Source organism: Antrostomus carolinensis, unplaced genomic scaffold, assembly GCF_000700745.2.
Source record: "Antrostomus carolinensis isolate BGI_N321 unplaced genomic scaffold, ASM70074v2 scaffold9986, whole genome shotgun sequence".
Classification (NCBI taxonomy): Eukaryota; Metazoa; Chordata; class Aves; order Caprimulgiformes; family Caprimulgidae; genus Antrostomus; species Antrostomus carolinensis.
This window is the reverse complement of record NW_010319798.1, coordinates 78,060-96,106: the sequence shown is the minus strand read 5'-3', so window position 1 is coordinate 96,106 and position 18,047 is coordinate 78,060. Positions and strand designations below refer to the sequence as shown.

At 38.0% G+C, this 18,047-nt stretch overlaps 1 protein-coding gene across 1 annotated transcript in view; it reads right to left on the bottom strand.

Moving 5' to 3' along the window:
* Positions 1 to 244: 244 nt before the first annotated feature.
* Positions 245 to 18,047, bottom strand: part of WDFY3 (WD repeat and FYVE domain containing 3) — a gene marked incomplete at its 3' end in the record, with an annotated part of 84,341 nt that continues 66,538 nt past the window's right edge. Inside the window, exons 25-36 of the mRNA XM_029085294.1 lie at positions 16,881 to 16,954; positions 16,617 to 16,778; positions 15,661 to 15,755; positions 14,397 to 14,517; positions 12,613 to 12,830; positions 9,684 to 9,919; positions 8,234 to 8,368; positions 6,169 to 6,348; positions 4,679 to 4,717; positions 3,971 to 4,204; positions 1,958 to 2,057; positions 245 to 405 (exon numbers count right to left, since the gene is read on the bottom strand). Of these exons, the coding sequence (XP_028941127.1) occupies positions 245 to 405; positions 1,958 to 2,057; positions 3,971 to 4,204; positions 4,679 to 4,717; positions 6,169 to 6,348; positions 8,234 to 8,368; positions 9,684 to 9,919; positions 12,613 to 12,830; positions 14,397 to 14,517; positions 15,661 to 15,755; positions 16,617 to 16,778; positions 16,881 to 16,954 (1,755 nt within the window). The remainder of the gene's footprint in view (positions 406 to 1,957; positions 2,058 to 3,970; positions 4,205 to 4,678; positions 4,718 to 6,168; positions 6,349 to 8,233; positions 8,369 to 9,683; positions 9,920 to 12,612; positions 12,831 to 14,396; positions 14,518 to 15,660; positions 15,756 to 16,616; positions 16,779 to 16,880; positions 16,955 to 18,047) is intronic.

Genomic DNA, 18,047 nt, shown 5'->3' with positions numbered 1-18,047 from the left:
GTTGTTGTTTGTTTTGGGATCTGAAAGCAGTTTTTACTCAACTGCTCCCTATTAAAGCACTTCAGACCGACAAGACGTGCTAGGGAAACTCAGTAATAAGAGAGGAAGCCTGCAGAAGAAAAGCATAAGTCTATGCTGGCCTGACATGTGTCACTAGTAGCTTGCTTAGTGACATCAGTCCATGGATTTTCATGTAACCTGCAAAAATGTTTTCCCGAGTAGGCTAATAGAAGAACATTTTTACCTGTGCAATGAGCTGGATTATGAAGTCCACAAGAAGTTTGGATTCTTTGTTGAACATGCCCTGCCAAAGCTTATCTACCACACGCTGTGTAAAATAAAATACATTGTTCACCAGCACTTGGTAGCTTCCTCCACTCGTTATAGGCAGAGATGCATCTTCACCTAGGTAACAAAAAAACCCCAAAGTTTTCTTCATTTATCTAAAACCCACATCTGCATAAACACATTCCGATTAGCCTGTGTTTTCTAGACTTCTGAAAAAGAGGAAAAGACTCCATCAAATAAAAAGCTAAAACCTCAAGACTCCCCTACAATGAACTCTGATGGTAAGTGAACATTTGAAATTGACAGTGACGAAGGCCAAAATGGGGGGGGGAACACAGGGAGGGAAGAGTCCAGAAGAAATGGTGCTCCTGTGATCCTGAGGCATCATATTTATGTAGGGTCCTCCTTTTCAATTGGAGCTACATGTGTGCAGAAACACCAGTAGCTTTTTTTAAATTCTATTTTTGCTTTTGCAAAAAGAAAAGAACCTTTTTAAACACCTTGAGATGACAAGTGGTATCAGCTGGCATCACTTCTCCCTCACTGTGCTTGGTTCAATAAAACTGTCAATGGGCATCAGCTGCATGTGTCTGCATGTACATAAATGTCAGTACGGTTATATTAAAAGAAGCTTGAAAAGTGCAAGTGCTTCCATTAAAAAAAAGAAAAAAAAAAATCAGTGACACTGATTTTGCTGGAAGTTCACCTACATTTATTCACTTGCTGCCCTATCTGCACGTAAAGCGACTGCTAGCACTGCACCTGGAAGAAGCTGGCAAAACCCTGAAGAAGGAATGCCTGGGAAAACCAACATCCTGCTCCAGCCACACAGAAGTACTTTTAAGGGCAGGCAGCTGTTCTAAGAACGTGACCCAAACCTTCATGTAACTTGATTCTGGACTTATTTTGTTAATGCACTGCACCCAGAGAAAGACAAATCATTGCTGTGGCAAGAAAGAAGGAGCCTTCCAAGCACATTTGAATAGAAATGCATACTGTGCCCTGACATCTAGGATGGAGATAAAGCAGACCAAGAGCTCCTAGGCAGATCAGCAGGCGACCATGAAGTCTGATTGGACACCTGAGCAGCGATACTCCTACAGGCCACTTCACAATCATCTAAACCCATGCTCTGGTGGGACAGACCACCATACTGACATCCAGGTTACAAGTTTCTAATTCTCTTCCTGTCCATTTATTAAGTGGATCAATGGAATGCTAATCCCTGAGGCTTTTTCTCAGGTGGTGCATTCATAATAAAACTACAGTAGGAGGAAACGGAAACAAAGCTAACTTTTAAAAACCAAAGTCCCACCCATGATAAATTGACAAAAGCTCCAGATCCCCCACCAAGGCAAGAAGGACAAGAGACATGATCCAAGATCCAGTTTCAGTTCTTTTTGATGTGTTTGCAATTTTCCTGGCTTACATATCCAAAAGACTCAACCCATATATATATTTTTAACAACCTATTTTACAGCTTTGGCACAACTGAGATAGCGAGGGAACATGCAAGCACAGCAATACCATTTACACATCAAAGGAAAGGCAAGGCCAAGAAAAAAAAAAAAAGATAAAGACATTTAAGTTGTAATAAAAAAGGATACTAATAAAAGTTATATAATCAAAACCTTTTGCTCAAATCAACAGATTGATAATTAAACATTACCCAATAAAACATCAGCTGCAAGTAAGTGGTCCATGACTCCATCCAAAACATATGTCTGAAACTCCTTCTGCTGTGTTCGTGTTGATCTTTCAGGGGAAGCCTGATTAAAAAAATACAATGTTAAGATAATTAATAACTCTGAGCAAGCAAAAAGGGGGAGGTGAAGGGTGTTCTAGGTGTATTTCTCTTTTCTCAGCTCTTGTAAACTATCTTTTTTTCCTCTTGACATTCTATCTCAAGTAAAAAGTCTTGGCTTTATCTAAACATTTAAGAATGCATGTTGAGTATACATTGGCTATATGCAGTCTTACAGAGTAGGCATTAATCCTATTTAAATCCAGTAAATTTTTCTTCTGCCAAGAAAAGACCACATTCCCAAAAGGTGCATGGTTAAACTGTGATCTCCTCAGTTCACATAGTCACCTCCTTCAGTAAAAAAAGAGTAGATAGGACAGATCAAACATGTAAGTTGATCATAATTTCTGTGTGGGATTCTGCATATTACTACAGCAGCCTTGGTATAGTCATATAATAGATATATGTGCTAAGCCTTTCTAATTTCCTTGGCACTTAAAGGGGAAAACCACTTTATCATCTTGTGTTGTTCAGTGCATACGTAATCTTACCTAACTGAATGATCCACTTACACAGTCCTAGAAAGCAACCTGAAGTGAACCTGGTTTGTCTTGCCCTGTAACAGTTTAGCAGCGTGTACATATCTAGTCATCTGTTTATGCTAAGGGACCAGTAATCAACACTGATGAGTGATAACAGATTAAAACAGCAGTGAAGCAACTGCAACCAATTGAACATGGTCTCAAAAATGCTTCCTGATGTTTGCAAATAACTGCATCTCTTGACAATCCATTTTTGGCTTTGTGACAAAGAGCAAAGAGATGCCCAACTGCCCCAGGAAATTCATTACAAAATATACAAGTACATCAAAAATTACTGGAGCTATCAAAAAAATCAGGGAGACTCAGCAACACATAGACAAGGTAACAAATAGGCAGGTCAAGGGAGAATGTGAATTGACATGAACTGAAGGTTTCAAAATACATTGTCTGAAGAAGGTGTGGGCAAGTTAAACAGTAACTGAAACCCTCGTTTCCTGCCTCACCATTAACAGAAGGATGCTTTCTGCAGGTGTCACAAACTTGAAAAGATAATTTACAGAAAGATAACAAAGTTATTTTGTGAATTTTTATAGCATATGGCACCATATGTCTGCCACTTCTTTTTATCTAATATGAATAAAACAGAAGCCTTAATAGTTCTGCAGGGATTCGCAGGGATTTCATATTTTCAACAAAACCAATAGAGATGTCATGGTCTGAAAGGTATTTTACAAATTAATTATATTCCACAAAAATAAAACTTGAAGAAAGCTACAACTTCTCATGCTGCACTGTTGGACATCTAGCGTTGTGATCCATTACCTGTTTCCAGATAAAAGGAGGTATTGGCTAAAAGGCCAAAACAAGATTATGACTGGTCAAAAGTGAGCACAAAGTAGAAATAAAACATTGACAAGACATGCTCAGCGACTAACAGAGCCATCTGACTGGCCAAATGAAAGTTAAGGAGCCCACAAACAAAAGGAGTAGTAGGGCTGTGGTGTGGAGGGGAGAACAGCACAGCAAGAAAAATGCCAGGTAACCAGGATGCACCCAAAATCATCACCAGTATACACAAATGCTGCAGGGTGACAAACAGGGAAGTCCAGAAAACATTCTCAAAGGAAGGCTGAGATAAATGCTCTGCATTAGTTTGCTTAGCTTTGCCAAGCTGTTAAAGAAAGGTGAGCAAACTACTATTTGTGAGACACTGGTGTTCCTTTATTTTTTTTTCCTCCTCTTATTTCATGAAAATTTCCAGGATTCTACTGAATCCCAGGCCATCGCTCTTCTAACTTTGAAAGGTAAGTACAGGAAAACATTTTAGGGAATGAAGTGTCACAATAAGTTCAAATAATATAAACAAAACAGAATACAAAACCCAAAGAAACTGTACCTCTAGCAGAAGATCTACCAGTGGAGTCTGTTTGCTCGCTGGTGTGAGACATAAGTTATCAATTATCATCACACGCATGAAGTCAAACACAAACTTCTTGGCAGGATGGTTGGTTAGGTACGTCTTGGTGCCAACGTTGCAGTATTCTGATTGGCTCCTGTTCATGCCAGAATCAGCTGCAAAGGCTTTAAACTCTTCAGCTGGGGACCCAACTTCATCATCAAGATCAGTGACCTGTGAAAAACAGCAAGTTAAAACTCTAGAGATCAGCAGATTAGCAGCAGTCTGTTTGCTACTCTATTCTTTACTTGTCTTTCTGCGGTTATTCACTTCACATTTTGCTTCTTAAAAAGTCTTTTCACAAGATTATTACATTCAGGATCAGTTCCCTAATACAGAACAGGAGAAATATCCAAATTCTACTTTTGTATTCCCAAAGCAAACAGTAATCAGTTAAGAGCGGCATGAGTTATGTGAGCTAGAGATCACATTTCATATTCACTTGCCAACACGGAGTACTTGGCAATTTCTAGACACTTTGCAAAAATAAATTTTCTCATTGCAAAAAAAAAAAAAAAAAAAAAAAGAGAGTTTTGAAAAAATTAACAAAAGCAGTTAAAATACAGAAGCCAACTAAAGAAAGGCTATCAAGCTTACGTGACAGAAAACAAAAAAGGAACAAAGCCTTTTCTTTTCTTAATGCAATACCATTAGAGTGCAGTTATGGGAAAGCCAGTTTCCCAAAATCTCTTAAAAAAGAAAAAACAGTCTCCACAGCTTCTCTCTTTCTGACGAACAAGAACCTTTGGTGGGACTAGCTCTTAAGGAGGACTGTAACAGAAGGGCAAACAGCAATGAAAGCTGTCAAATCTAAAAGACTTTTTATCTAATGCTCTCCTCCAAATGCAAGAGGAGACAATATGATTTCTCTCAACAGGTTTATCACATCACCAGCTTACGTGTGAAGTAACCAAACGTTCTGAACATTTGGTCTGCTTCAGTAGAAGAGCTTTCCCAAAAAATGAAGAGAAGCCTGAAAGCACAGTCCTTCTGTTTTTAACAGCAATCTCTCAAGGCTGAATTTGGGCTACAGCATTCTGTTGTGGGAATCTGGCTGCTATTCATCTCCTTCACAAGGGATTGATTAGTTCTGCACATTCAGGCAGAGGGAAATGCTGGAGGAGCAAAGTGATTTGGAGTCAAGACAGCCCCCAAAGAGCAAAGAGCTCAAATTGTCAGTCAGCTACACAAAGTTTTGAGGGACCTAGTAAAGTAAAACCTGCTCAGAGACACATGGCTCCTCTGAAAACTCTACACAGGTGAAAACCAAATCAGCATTGCTAGTTCGTAAGTGGCACTTTTTTTTGAGAGAGAGCTCCTAGTATATAATTCAAGTGCAAGTTAAACTAAAAAGCAAAATCAACTATGAGAGACTCATCAGCACACACCTTTAAAAACTGATCTCTCATTTCTATTGACAACAAAAAGATAGTATGCCACCAGTCAGTATTTCCTGAAGTATTTTATCATACCCTCCCTAGTTCTAGCATTTGCCAATTTGTAGCCTAATTATCCTTCCATGTTTTTAGTAAAATTATTTTTAGACCTTGGCTAGCAATAACTGTTTGTTTCCTTTCCATTCACATTCTAGAAGCAGTATCATTTATAAATGATGCTTAGCTCAAGGAATACTTCAGGTGGTAATGCAAGCAAAGTTGAATTCACAACCTCTCCTGAACTCTTGAACTCCGTAGTTCTAGGTAATACAAGAACACTGTCCTGTGGTTAAGCCACAAAAGAGGAAGTGGGAAGTGTGATGAAAAAAAAGTTTTAGATTTTATCACATCCTCCAGAGCAGAGGGCTGAAAGCATAGACTGAAGCAGTGTCTTTTGCTTCTGTAAATCTGAGCTCACATTGTTCATATGAGTGAAAAAACTGATTCACCAGAAATCAAATAAACCGTGCATGTTTCCCTAAAATGAAGTTTCAGATGCCACCGCACAGCAACTGCCCTTCAGTTGACCATGCACTTCCCTCATTTCCAAAATCCAAGTACAAAACATCCAGCTCAGCCTTTACAACAACAACCTTGTGCAGCGTAAGCAGAGCTCTACCTTTGTATGACTGTTAATTGATAATCCTCAAAGGTTAACATTCAGGAGAGAAAAAAAAACAGCTAGCTAGTTGGATTTCCTACCATCTCAGAGTAAGGTCGTATGTTGAAAGGAAACACTGTTGCTGCCAGCGCACACAGGAACTCTGGACTCATCCACAAGGAAATGAGGTCCGGCACGTTATGATACAAATATCGAAAGAACTGCATCAAGGTTACTGGATATTCTCGAAGCCAAGAGCCTTCTTCCTCCGACTGCCAAGGCTGGGTTGAAAAACAAACAGCACATTAGCACAGATGGCACTAATCGAAGACTGCTCATTTCAGAAAGGAGCTACAGGAAGAGGAGTTGTAGGGTCAAATATGCAATCAAACACATTGTCAAACATGCAAAGAAACACGTGATCATAGGCCAAATGTGACCAACAGCTGTTCAAGCAGAGCAGAAATAAGTGACTGAACACACAGCCAAGTATATGACCAAGAGTGAAAAAAACCACAGCCCAAACATGTCAAATGTGTGTTGGAGCACTTGTCAGAACACAGGACCAAACATGTGTCTAGAACATATGACTGAAGACATGGTGTCCAAAGATGTGACCTTGTATCTGATCAAACAAGAGACAGAAAGTGTGTTCAAGCCCATAACCAACATGTGACAAACCTGACCCAATGTGACAGAACATGTGTCAGAGCATGTCACCACACAATGAACACCTGACCAAACACATGGCTAATCTTGCCTACAGAATGTGTGACAATCGAACAAGCCACCAACTTCTAACAAACACATAAATCACATGTCCAAACCATGTGCCTGCAACAGGTGACAACAGAACATGTGTCCAAGCCATCACAAACATGTGACTGAACACACAGCAGCATGTCACCATATCATAAATGCATGAGAAACATGTAGCTGAACATGACAAACGTAACAGGACATGTCATCACGATAAAACAGGCTGGAACAAGTTGCAACCATATGATGAAATGTAACCAGACATATGACTGAACATGTGATAAACCCACAGCAATAACATATGGGAGCCTGACACATGACAGCAACCTATGGCTGAGCATGCGCTTGAGCATGTCACAAACAGGAGACTGACCATGTTTACAACATGACTGACCATAAGACAAAGCATGTGTCCTAACATGTAATGATTCAAAACATGTTGGTAAACATGACCTGACTCATGTCAACCCAAAATGAAATGGCACATTTGAACGTACATCTGATGACACAGCACAAGACAACAAGGCAAAAGACAGCACATATCTCTGAGCCTGTCACAGATGTGTCCAAACAGGTGAGGACCAAACACATAACAGAACAGGTCAACAAGCAATAGACAGAACACGTGGCAACAGGAACGTGTATTGCAGCAGGTCACAAACACATAACCAGCACACACATCCAGAAGACACTTCTGAACATGTTAACATGGGAGAGACATGCAATCAGTGCTTCTCAGAGCCTATCACAAACACATGACGACCAAATAGGCAACAACCGAACAGGTGCTGCGTTTCAAACATTTCACGAGATAATTTTCAGCAGGTAACACACTCTGGCTCCAAGGAAATGCAGAATTTTCCCACTGAGAAATGAACTTGTACTACTCGACATTAGATTCAAAGATGAGAAGATGACACATTTTTCTGGCAGTAAATTAATTTCCTCCTGCATGTGGCTATTAATAGTCAGGGGACTTCTCTGCATGTGTAAGGTTCACGCACAAAATCTGCAACTTGCGTAGCTCTGAGCAGATGGGATATAGAGTCTCAAACACTCCCCCATGATGTTAATCAGGAAAAAAACTCAACCACCTCTGCCAAGGGCATTTTATCCTTCTGCTTTCTTGTTTTGTTTTAATTGCAGCAAAACACAAAGCCCAGCCTTTTTGTAAAAAAGAAGCATTAATTTTGTGGCCACTTAATATTTCTACAGATATTGAAAAATAAAGTGAAATGGAATAACCCACTGACAATGATGGTTTCACCCAAGTATTATAAGCCTAACTCACTGCGGGGTTTATCATGATACTAACAAAACCCCAACTTTCCTAATTTGGCTTTTCACCACACTGTAATCTTGAACAATTCTGAATATTCAAATATGAGCAAATTTTTTTATGCTTACAGAATTCAGCATGCTCCTCAGCATTCCCAGTAACAAGAAGGCAGCTTCTGTGCAAACACTATGTATTGAAGAGGTAACAGTGCCACAGGAAGCAGGAACTCCAAATATGAATGTCCAAATAGAGTCTAAATCAAACTGTAAGAGGAGAAAGAGAAGAAAGAAAAATGAAGTAATCCCTTTCTCCTGTGCATTTTGATACTGCTTTTTATTATACCTACAATATGCTCATTTGGCAATATCTAAGAAATTAGTTGTTTCACACCCTCCAAACTATCTGCAAAAGCTTCATATGAAGGTCACGTGTCACTAAAGGAAATTCCTTCTAACCATGGACTAACGTAACTGCAACTGTCACCTTCTCAAAGTACTTAAGTGTTTTGAAACAAGACACCTGGCAGCACAAGTGCTGCACGACCACCTCCGTTTACTTCACTCACATCTAGCAGTAAAATCCACACAGTATCACACAGGAAAAAAAAAAATGAACAAAACAAATCCACACAGTATCACACAGGAAAAAAAAATGAACAAAACAAATCAAGTTGCATTTTCCAGCAGGTCCAAAAAATTAAATCAATTAAAAAATAAAAAAGGAGGAAGTGTCCACCTCTAGCATTCAGAGTGCTACTGCTAAATATCTGAAGTAGTTGAATTTAGATTCTATTTAACAGTGCTGTACTTCAATGATGTAAGCAGGAGGTGAGCTTCATGCCTCTACTTCACTGTAGCACAGTGCTCAATGTGCTGTCAAGTATTCCTCTTGAGAGGACAAGCAGGAAGAGTACTTTCCAGTCTGAAATTTTTACTTTCCATTTCCCACTGATAAATGAACATTAGCACTGCATCCATTCTAAACAGGCTCTTTGTCTATCTGGTGTGTAGCTTTTCTCCATAAAGCACTATAATAAAGCTTCCTAGGTCTCTGTTGTAGACCATCTAATATCTACTAATTTACATACAGTTCAAACAAGTCCAAAATCAACCTGTTCAGAATAAGAATAAATGTTTTCCATCAACAACTGAGATGCCTCCCCACAAAACCACAGATACTTTTGAAAAGAAAATCTACCTTGTTTCATCTGTAACCTCATGAATTCTCTTTAATACTTCTCACCCCCCGCTTCCCAAAAAAACCCCAACCCACAACAAAGAAAGCAAGCAAAAAATTATGTTCCCTTCAATGCTCACACCATGACAGTTTGAACCAGGGATCTGCTTCTCATTTGACCCCAAAACAGACTAGAAAAACAGCAGTGACAGCTACGCCATAACAGCCTGGCTTCCACATACTCCCACAGCACCTTGTCCTCCCACCCCAAACAGCTCAGCACTAAACACCACATCGTGACTGTGAGTCAACTGCAGAGTAGAAGGAGGGGACCTAGTTAATCCATTTATTTTCTTTCATGACAGACAGAATTACATTTACATCTTACTAGATAATCCCTACCTGGCAACCCTGATTACACCGGCTGCTGATGACAGGTGCACTGACCTGCAGGTTTTCGGGCAGTTCAGTGACTGGCTGCTGCAGGAAAAGGGCCATGAGGAGGAAATAGAGTGCAGGTACATTAGTGTGCTTCGGGAGAAGGGACTGCAGAACAGGAAAGCCTGGGAAGTGACAAGCATCTCGGTTAATCTCCCGAACTGTAGATCTACCACCAGCACTCCTGCCAACGTTGAACCCTAAGATAAAAAAAAAAATACAAAAAGCCAACAATGTTAATAAGGAAATGCCTGTGAAACTCACTCTTACTCGAGTGGTGAACTCAAGAGGGTATCTCCTCAGAAATTAATGCTGTAAAAAATGAATGTGTGCATGCAAAGCATGACACGCATATTACACAGCTCTGCTTCAGATGTCTAATTGTTTTAATCAATAAAAAAAGGAAATCATTGCCTTCCAGTACTACATAGATGACACTGCTCCATACAGACTGCCTAATGCTACTGCATACACACACAGATCCCTTTTCTGATTGTGACCACAATTTCAGACTTTTAAAACACTCAAGCTTCTGAAAAAAGATAATCTGTTGTCTGGGAGGGAAGCATCACCCTAATCTCAAGTACAGATTTGTATTACCAAGCAGCAATCCCATTGCCAATTTAAGTCAATGGGCGACTAATTTGTTTCCAAAGACGTCTCGGGGCATCTTGTTTCAGCTGTTTCATTACTATTAATCAGCTGGCACAAAGTATTAAATGCTCTTATTTTATCTTAAGTGCTGCCAGAGGCACAAAACTCACCTTTTGTGACCCTACTTCTACCTAGGTATTTTGTTTTCCTATTAAAAAAACCCAAAAGCCATAAAGACAGCAGAAGCACTTATTTTCAAGTGAGAAAGGAAGCAGGAAGACAGCTCAGTCTCCACATCAGCACAGATAGTCAGTCATTCTTCTGACACTGCCAGAAATCAGGTTGTTTTCCTGAGGCTCTAATCCAGATATTCTCTCCACCAGAAATTGACTTTTTAAACAGAAAACATCTACCAGGAATCAGACCAATGAAATATTTGCTACAAAGTTACAGGAATTCCATCAATAATCTTGAACAAAAATGGCTCGTCTTTGGTTTCAGGAGAAATCTTTGAGCCAATGTGTTGTAATTTATTAAAAAACACAGGGTATGAAAATTAGATAATCTGTCACTATCATTTGATGAGACACAAGTTTAAAAATATCTGTTTGGTCACAGTCTAGCTTGGATTCCATTAAAGTGATACTATAATAAGAAAAATAGGAAAACTCTACTAATGCTCTCCAAATGTGATTGTAAATCAAATTCTTATTTAGAAAGACTTTGTGACTGAAGAAAATTTTTATGTCATTGGACATTTAAAGTGGATATTGAATAAACAACAGTCAATTCCCTAAAACAGAAATGGTTTTCATATTTTAAGGCACGTGCAAAAACTGTTTCTTAGGTAAAATACAGGACCTTAATCAGAATTAGCCAAATAACAGATGTCATAATATGTTAACAGTAAATGTTTGCACGTGTAGTATGGTTTCAGAAAAACTGTTTTCCTTAACCTTCCTAATTCATTAATAACAAAAAGATCCATCCTATGTTCCAAGTTGAATATCCTGAGGGATGTTTTATGGGAAACCACTTAAACAGACTTAATAGACAGTTTTATTTATGCAAAAAAACCCTCCCAAAAACAAAACAAACTACAAGATACCATAAGATACTTTGATAGATTTCAAAGAGAGAAGGCAAAAAAAATTACTTGATATTTTCATTTCAGGAAAAACTCTCTTCCTAAAATAGGATGATGCCACAACACTTCACAATTAGTTCCTTATAATAAACCTATTTGGAAAAATCTTTAGTACAGAAACAGACCATTTACTTCTGCAACACACAGAGGTGGCTCCTTGTACAGTCATTTTAGAAATAAGGATTAAGTTGAAAGTATTATTAATATCACTGCCCTGATCTGATCTAAAGCCTACTGAAGCTTGTGAAAGACCCCCATTTAATGTCAATGAGTTTGCAGCAGAGTCTGAAGCGACATTCATCTGAAAAGTACTACCTTACTCTGACTAAAAAAATACAGGTCCATGGGAAATCACCACTACACCTGTCTGTACAGAATTGACATCTGTTACTTCAGACACTTGGAGATGCATTTCAGACAGCTTACAGATGCTCAGAATGGGTTCTGTAGCTCTAAAGTCTTACACACTGAACTCTAGACCACATGAGGTAACAGAAAGGTCTGATAACCTGGATAAATGAGGCTTTGAGAGCTTGCAAAGAATAAAAGAGAGAGTGTGAGTGTGCGTACATGCAGAGGAATGCAGGATAGGGAGAGGAAAAGAAAGGCTGAGATGATACTGTTTCTGAACACAGAAATTCCCAAGACAGCAAAAATTCAAACTGGCAAATCTAATTGGCACAGAACTCACTAGACAAAGCAGCTCAGTTATAACACTGCATGATGTGCAAACTAATATAAGTAAACAAACAAGTACATTTTAGTCAGTCTTGATTATCTGTGTATATAAGGTTCTATGCTATGCTACCTTTGTATCTAGCTCAGAAGTGCCTGCCCACGGGACATACTTAACCTTATCACGATGGTAACAGAAAAAACTGATTAGCTGCAGAGGCTTTGTACAGATGATGAGGTAATACTGAACTACAATAAAACCTGCATAATGTCAACTGAAGGGCAGTTTTGTAAAACCGCTCCTCTTTGCCTAGGAAATCTTAGTTGTAAGAAAATGAAGTGCAGAGGCATCTGATTGCAGCACAGACAACAGTAACAGAAAGGATGCATCTGCCAGACAGTATTCATACAATAACCCCCGCCTGGACACACAAACGTGCTCCCATACAACCCTTCAGTCATGAGGAGATGTCATACCTAGCACAGTACCAATCTTATTGGTCAAGACAGAATCTGTCTGATCGAGCCAGCCTCCACCACTGAGACCCTCCTTAAATTTGATAAGGATGGACTGATTACTCAACAGGACCACAAGAATTCGCATAGCTGCTGTGACTGTGGTGGAATGCAGATGTTCTTCCATAAACATCATAATCCAATCAAAACCCAGTGTCTTGACCAGTTCTTCACAAGCCCTAATTAAAGGAAAAAAAAAAAAAAAAAAAAGAAGTCACATTTTACATCATTTAGTTTCCTACTAGATAGCAAAAATCAGTGTCCTCCATTACAGGCAGGAGGACAAGTTCAGACAAGTTTCTCTTCAAGTTCAGAGAGAATTCAGATCTATTGAAGAGTTAACTGAATTCTTAGGTAACTTTGCTACACAAGAAATGCTGCTCACCAAACACTTAGAGTGTACTTCTTTAGCAGAAAGGGAAAACTAAATAGAACTCTTGGGACTATTCCATTGCACGAGATTTCTTCAGTTGCTGCTTTCGATAACAAATGTGGAATGCTGAACTGGAAATGATAGTCACAAATTTTAATTTCCAAATACTTTTTGTTGAGTCGTATGTAGGTACAAAATTTTCACAAGCCTTTTTAATAAATTGCTGTTAAAAAATTAAGATTGATTGTTTGCTTGTTTTTTATTAAGGAAGAGTTGCCAGGCAATATTTGAAAGAATATGGTCTTCCCCCAAGCTTTTTTTTTTTTTTTAAGCAGCATTGCTGAAAAGATCAAACTAGTTGGGTTGTATGTCAACCAGCATTCAGTCAATCACTACATAATCTACATACATCATACATCCACAAAATGCCTCCACCAGGCTCAATACAGCCTACTGGGAAGTTGCTCTAATGTTATATTTTGTCAAGGTTTAACTTGACAGTGTTTCAAAGTCTTTTCTCCAACTCACCATATGACTCTAGTGCCTCATTAAACTACAATATCATGTTCCATCATATGTAATTTCAAGGAACTACAGGGCATTCTATGGTCAACAATAACCCCTACTGAAGCCATTTGATCTTAACCAGATGAAAAGTCGACTATCCCACTTCTCTAAACACGTTTTCTCTTTCGACAGATTTTATTTTATCTACAGCCACACATGAAGTTACGAGAGAAGAGCACAAAGAAGCACACAAGGAAAGCACAGGCTTAAAGAACTGGCTCTCCAGATAACAAAACTGAAAAAAATTTAAGTTATCAACATCCACACTTGTTCCCACTGTTAGCTACTCACTTGTGATCCTCTGTCCCTCAAAGTTTTAAAATTAACAATTTTATAAACGCTATTTTTTCCCATAAAGTAACGATAAGAAGCAAGCAATCTCTCCTTCAGATCTACTATGTATTTTCCTCTCCCGATGATTTTTACTTCTGTTGTTCCTAACTTGAAGCATAAGTTTCTTCTAATGCTGTCAACCATGGTCTTTAATTTTTCTTTTTTAAAGAATCAAAACAAAAAACAGTTAATGCAGTAGTTGAAAGGTAGTGTTAGTTACACCAGCATCTGCTTAGTACTATCATCATTCTTGCTGCCACAACTGACAGCATACAACTCAGTAACCATGCATTCCATTTCTGTTAGCATACCCAAACCTAATTCAGTCACACCTGAATTATTAGCATAAATTATTCAATACTTCCTACAAAATTATGTAATTCAACTAGTGAACCAAATGGGGGCTGTATAATTCTCCCCCTTGAAATAAAAAATTATATCCTTTCTCTATCTCAAGTTTTTTGGTACTTACTGCAAATTAACAGTTGTCTTTTCTTTAGATGTATATAGAAGTTTCAGAAGGATATCTAAAAGCCTGTTCCGCAGTAGAATAAGATTAGCTGAAACAAGTCCTCCAAAATCATCCTCTGTTCCTAAACATCAAGTTAAAAAAAAAAATAAAATAAAAATAAAAAAAAAATTAGTCTTTTGGAACTCCAAAATTTTGAAGGCTATTCATAAATTCCATACATAAGCAAATGCAACCTGATCCCACTTAGGTCACAAGGAAGCCATGCTAAAGCACAAGCAGCCTGCTGTACACTGCTGAGAAATGCCTGGTGCCCCATTAGCACCGTCACACAGAGTTCGGCCAGTTTGAAGAATGGGTAAAAGCGAATCACAGGTTCTCAAACAATAATCTAAACTAAGGTGGTCCAAATTACCTAAGCTAGTCACTCCTGGAAGGTAGAGACTCTCCAATACCCACTCCCTCTTTTTCACTAAAAAGCTCAAATTTAACCATCTTTGAGACTGCAATAAGCAGGAGTATTCAGAAAGAATGGGAAAGGCACAGGGGGATAATGATGAATGTGCAGACTCCCTAAACCTTGCTCTTTGGGAAACCAGACTAATAAAGCTAACTGTAAAGCAGAAACACTTCTCTCTCACTTGTCCCTGTGCAGCAGTATATTCCCAAGAGATGCAGAAACATAGGAAGTTTGGGCATCACCTTCTAGTTATATGGGTGACATCTACTGTATGGCTAATACGTTTCTGTTGAGGGAGATTGATCAAGACCACAATTGCATAAGCCTTTTTTCTTTAGGAAAACAAGGGTAGAAATAGTCTCAAAACAATACAATATAAGCATTCTTAGAGGACAGTCAAAATACTTTTTTATTTTTTCCCCTCTAAAAAAAAAAACAAAAACTAGACTGTCATAGCTAATTCTTTTATTTCCACCACACCTGGAGGGCACATGCATCTACTAATCTGATTTTGTCTTTTCTCTCCCCTCACAAAGTAGAGCTGCACAGCTGATTTAAAGGAGCAAGTGAAGGAAGCGGAACAAAGCCATGCAGTGTTAAATAAAAGAAAACAAAACAAGACTACATGGGTTTTGCACTGCCTTGCACGCAATACTGAAAGCTAAAGTACCGCAACTAACTGACAGGCAGGTTATAAGAAAATTAAAATACTGCTAACAACACTATTTCTAAACTTTAAGTATTTAAGCACAGAGGAGATCACAAAGTATTTCTCTTCTACTTATTCTAGGCCATGCCACCACTTACCACTGTCAGGCTTTTCTTCATTGTTTATTTCCATGACCACAAACTTCTCACAGACTGCAAATGTAGGTAAAGTGGAAGAGATGAACTGTCCAAACCTTGATGTGTACAGAAAAGGAAAGAAAAAAAAAAAATCATTCCTTGATCTGACAGATGCACTCTCATCTATCAGTAATTCACCTTAAATATAAAGCCATAATAGTAGTGAGAGGGCAATACCCAAAAACGTCCACTTTCCCATATCTAAAGATTGAGAAAAGTGGTCTCCATTTAAAGTTACTAGACAAAAAACAAATTAATGTGTAGTAATTAATGATATCTTTGCAGACAAGTCTGCAGATAACCCTCAAGCCCTGAAATATTTTATCCATTTCCATTATAATAAAATGGGAGATGAGAAAAATTAAGTTTTCAAAGAGCTGAACTCATTTAAAAGCATTTAAAATACTCCAGTACATATGAACTGCAATTATTTAACTTTCATCAGTCAAAATTAATAGTACTATATCTGACAGCCTTAAATATTTTTCCATACAGTGGTGACTAAGAAAAAAATCTTGAATTAAACCTTTCATATAGGAAAGTAATCAAAGCTGCATTTTAACCAGAAGTATCAATATACTCCATCTTAAGAAATATTCAATGGTACTGAAGTGCTCAGTGCTTCAGGTGAACAAGGGAGCTGCAACGCAGCACCTTCACTTTTCACCTGCAGAATATTAAGCCAGTTTAATCAATCAGTCATACCTGTTTAGATACAAGCTGAATTTAATATGCAAATCAAGACAGTAACAAAATTATTGCCTAAGTCTAGTTCAGTTACTTCTTAGAGGAAAAAATTCAGTACATGAGCATTACACATTACTTACTCCATAGCAGTATTACTATTATGTATTTTTTACCAAGATCACCAACATAATCAAAACAAAAAAGCCAGAATTATCATAGGTGTGGGCTACCGGAGCAAGTCGTAGCTGCTAGGGAAGCCTTGAAGCAGAAAGCTCAGCACATTACTTATAGCAGCAATAGTAGGCTGGGACAGAGACATATCTCGAAGAGTCAAAAGCAGTCTTGGGATGAGTTGGAATTCCCTCATTAATTTAGCGTTCTTTGCTGCTTCACTGGAAGAAAGAAAAGAAAGGAGGTAGAATTTAAAATTGGAGTATCCTCCACATATTACCTAATCCTGTAAGTCTCATTACGAGGCTGGCATTGGCTCATACCTGGACTCAGTGAGAAGTTCTATGAAGTGCTCAAATAACGACAGATGAAGTTCATAGGGTGCATGAAGCCAGACCTGAAATATGGAATTAACAATTATATGCTTTGTACACAAATCCACTGACATTAGTACATCAAAGGTTATGAAAGGCTTGAAGAGACTAAAACTGTTCACCCATATGACTATTTACCTGGCCATTACACTCAAAAGCTCATTGCATGGTTCTCAGTTGTTTATTCTTCAACCTCAGGTAACTATTAAATATACTAGCAAAGACTAAAGAAACATACATTGGCACCAAACACATTCCCTGTTCAGAGTATCACGCTGAAAACTTTTAAAGAGTTCTACACAAAAACTTTACACACTGTCTGGATTTTCTCTTTAAACAGATAGTACAATGACTCCAAAGGAGTTACTGGGGTTAACAAGGCTAATGAAAAATGCCATGTTAAGTTTATTTGGGTTAAGTGAAGATTTTCTCTTTGTAAAATTAACTTACTATCTTTTGTCAAGATTGAACTCAAGGTCTTCGATTTATTTTTTTTTTAAATTTTTACCCAGCATTTCCCGCACACCTTTTAAATGATTTAGATGCTTTACAAAAATAAATAAATAAATAAATTAAATCAATTGTTCAATCAATAGAAGTAATAGAAGATATAAAAGCCAGAAAGCTCAGAGTTACAACTGCAAATCTTAAAATTGACTTGCTATTGAACAAAGCTCTGCTGTATAAAATTGGCTTAAATGAAGAGCTTTCCAGCTTTTGCTTTTCTTCTAATCTTATAATCCAAAATGATCAGAACAAATCTTTTCATTTCCCTGTTTAGCGTAAGAGTTAGAACACCTAATTTTTCCAATTTAAGTGAAATGTTTGAGTCACTGATTTCCGAATACAGAAATTACAATACATAATTATTTTTTAAAAAGCCAAAATTATGGCTTTTGAAAAGTTCCTCCTTAGTGACTCACAGACCTATTACTTGTATTTTTAAAGTTTTTTTAGTCTCAAGTGTATTTGTTCTCTATTTTTTCTTGGTCTTCAGGGGAAAAAAAAGACAGACATGAACTAAATAATATTAAGTCAGATCTTTTGTACTGATAAAGTACTGATCGATTTTATCGATCTGAAAATTTCTCAGCTGGTTCTTTTATGGGGGAAAGA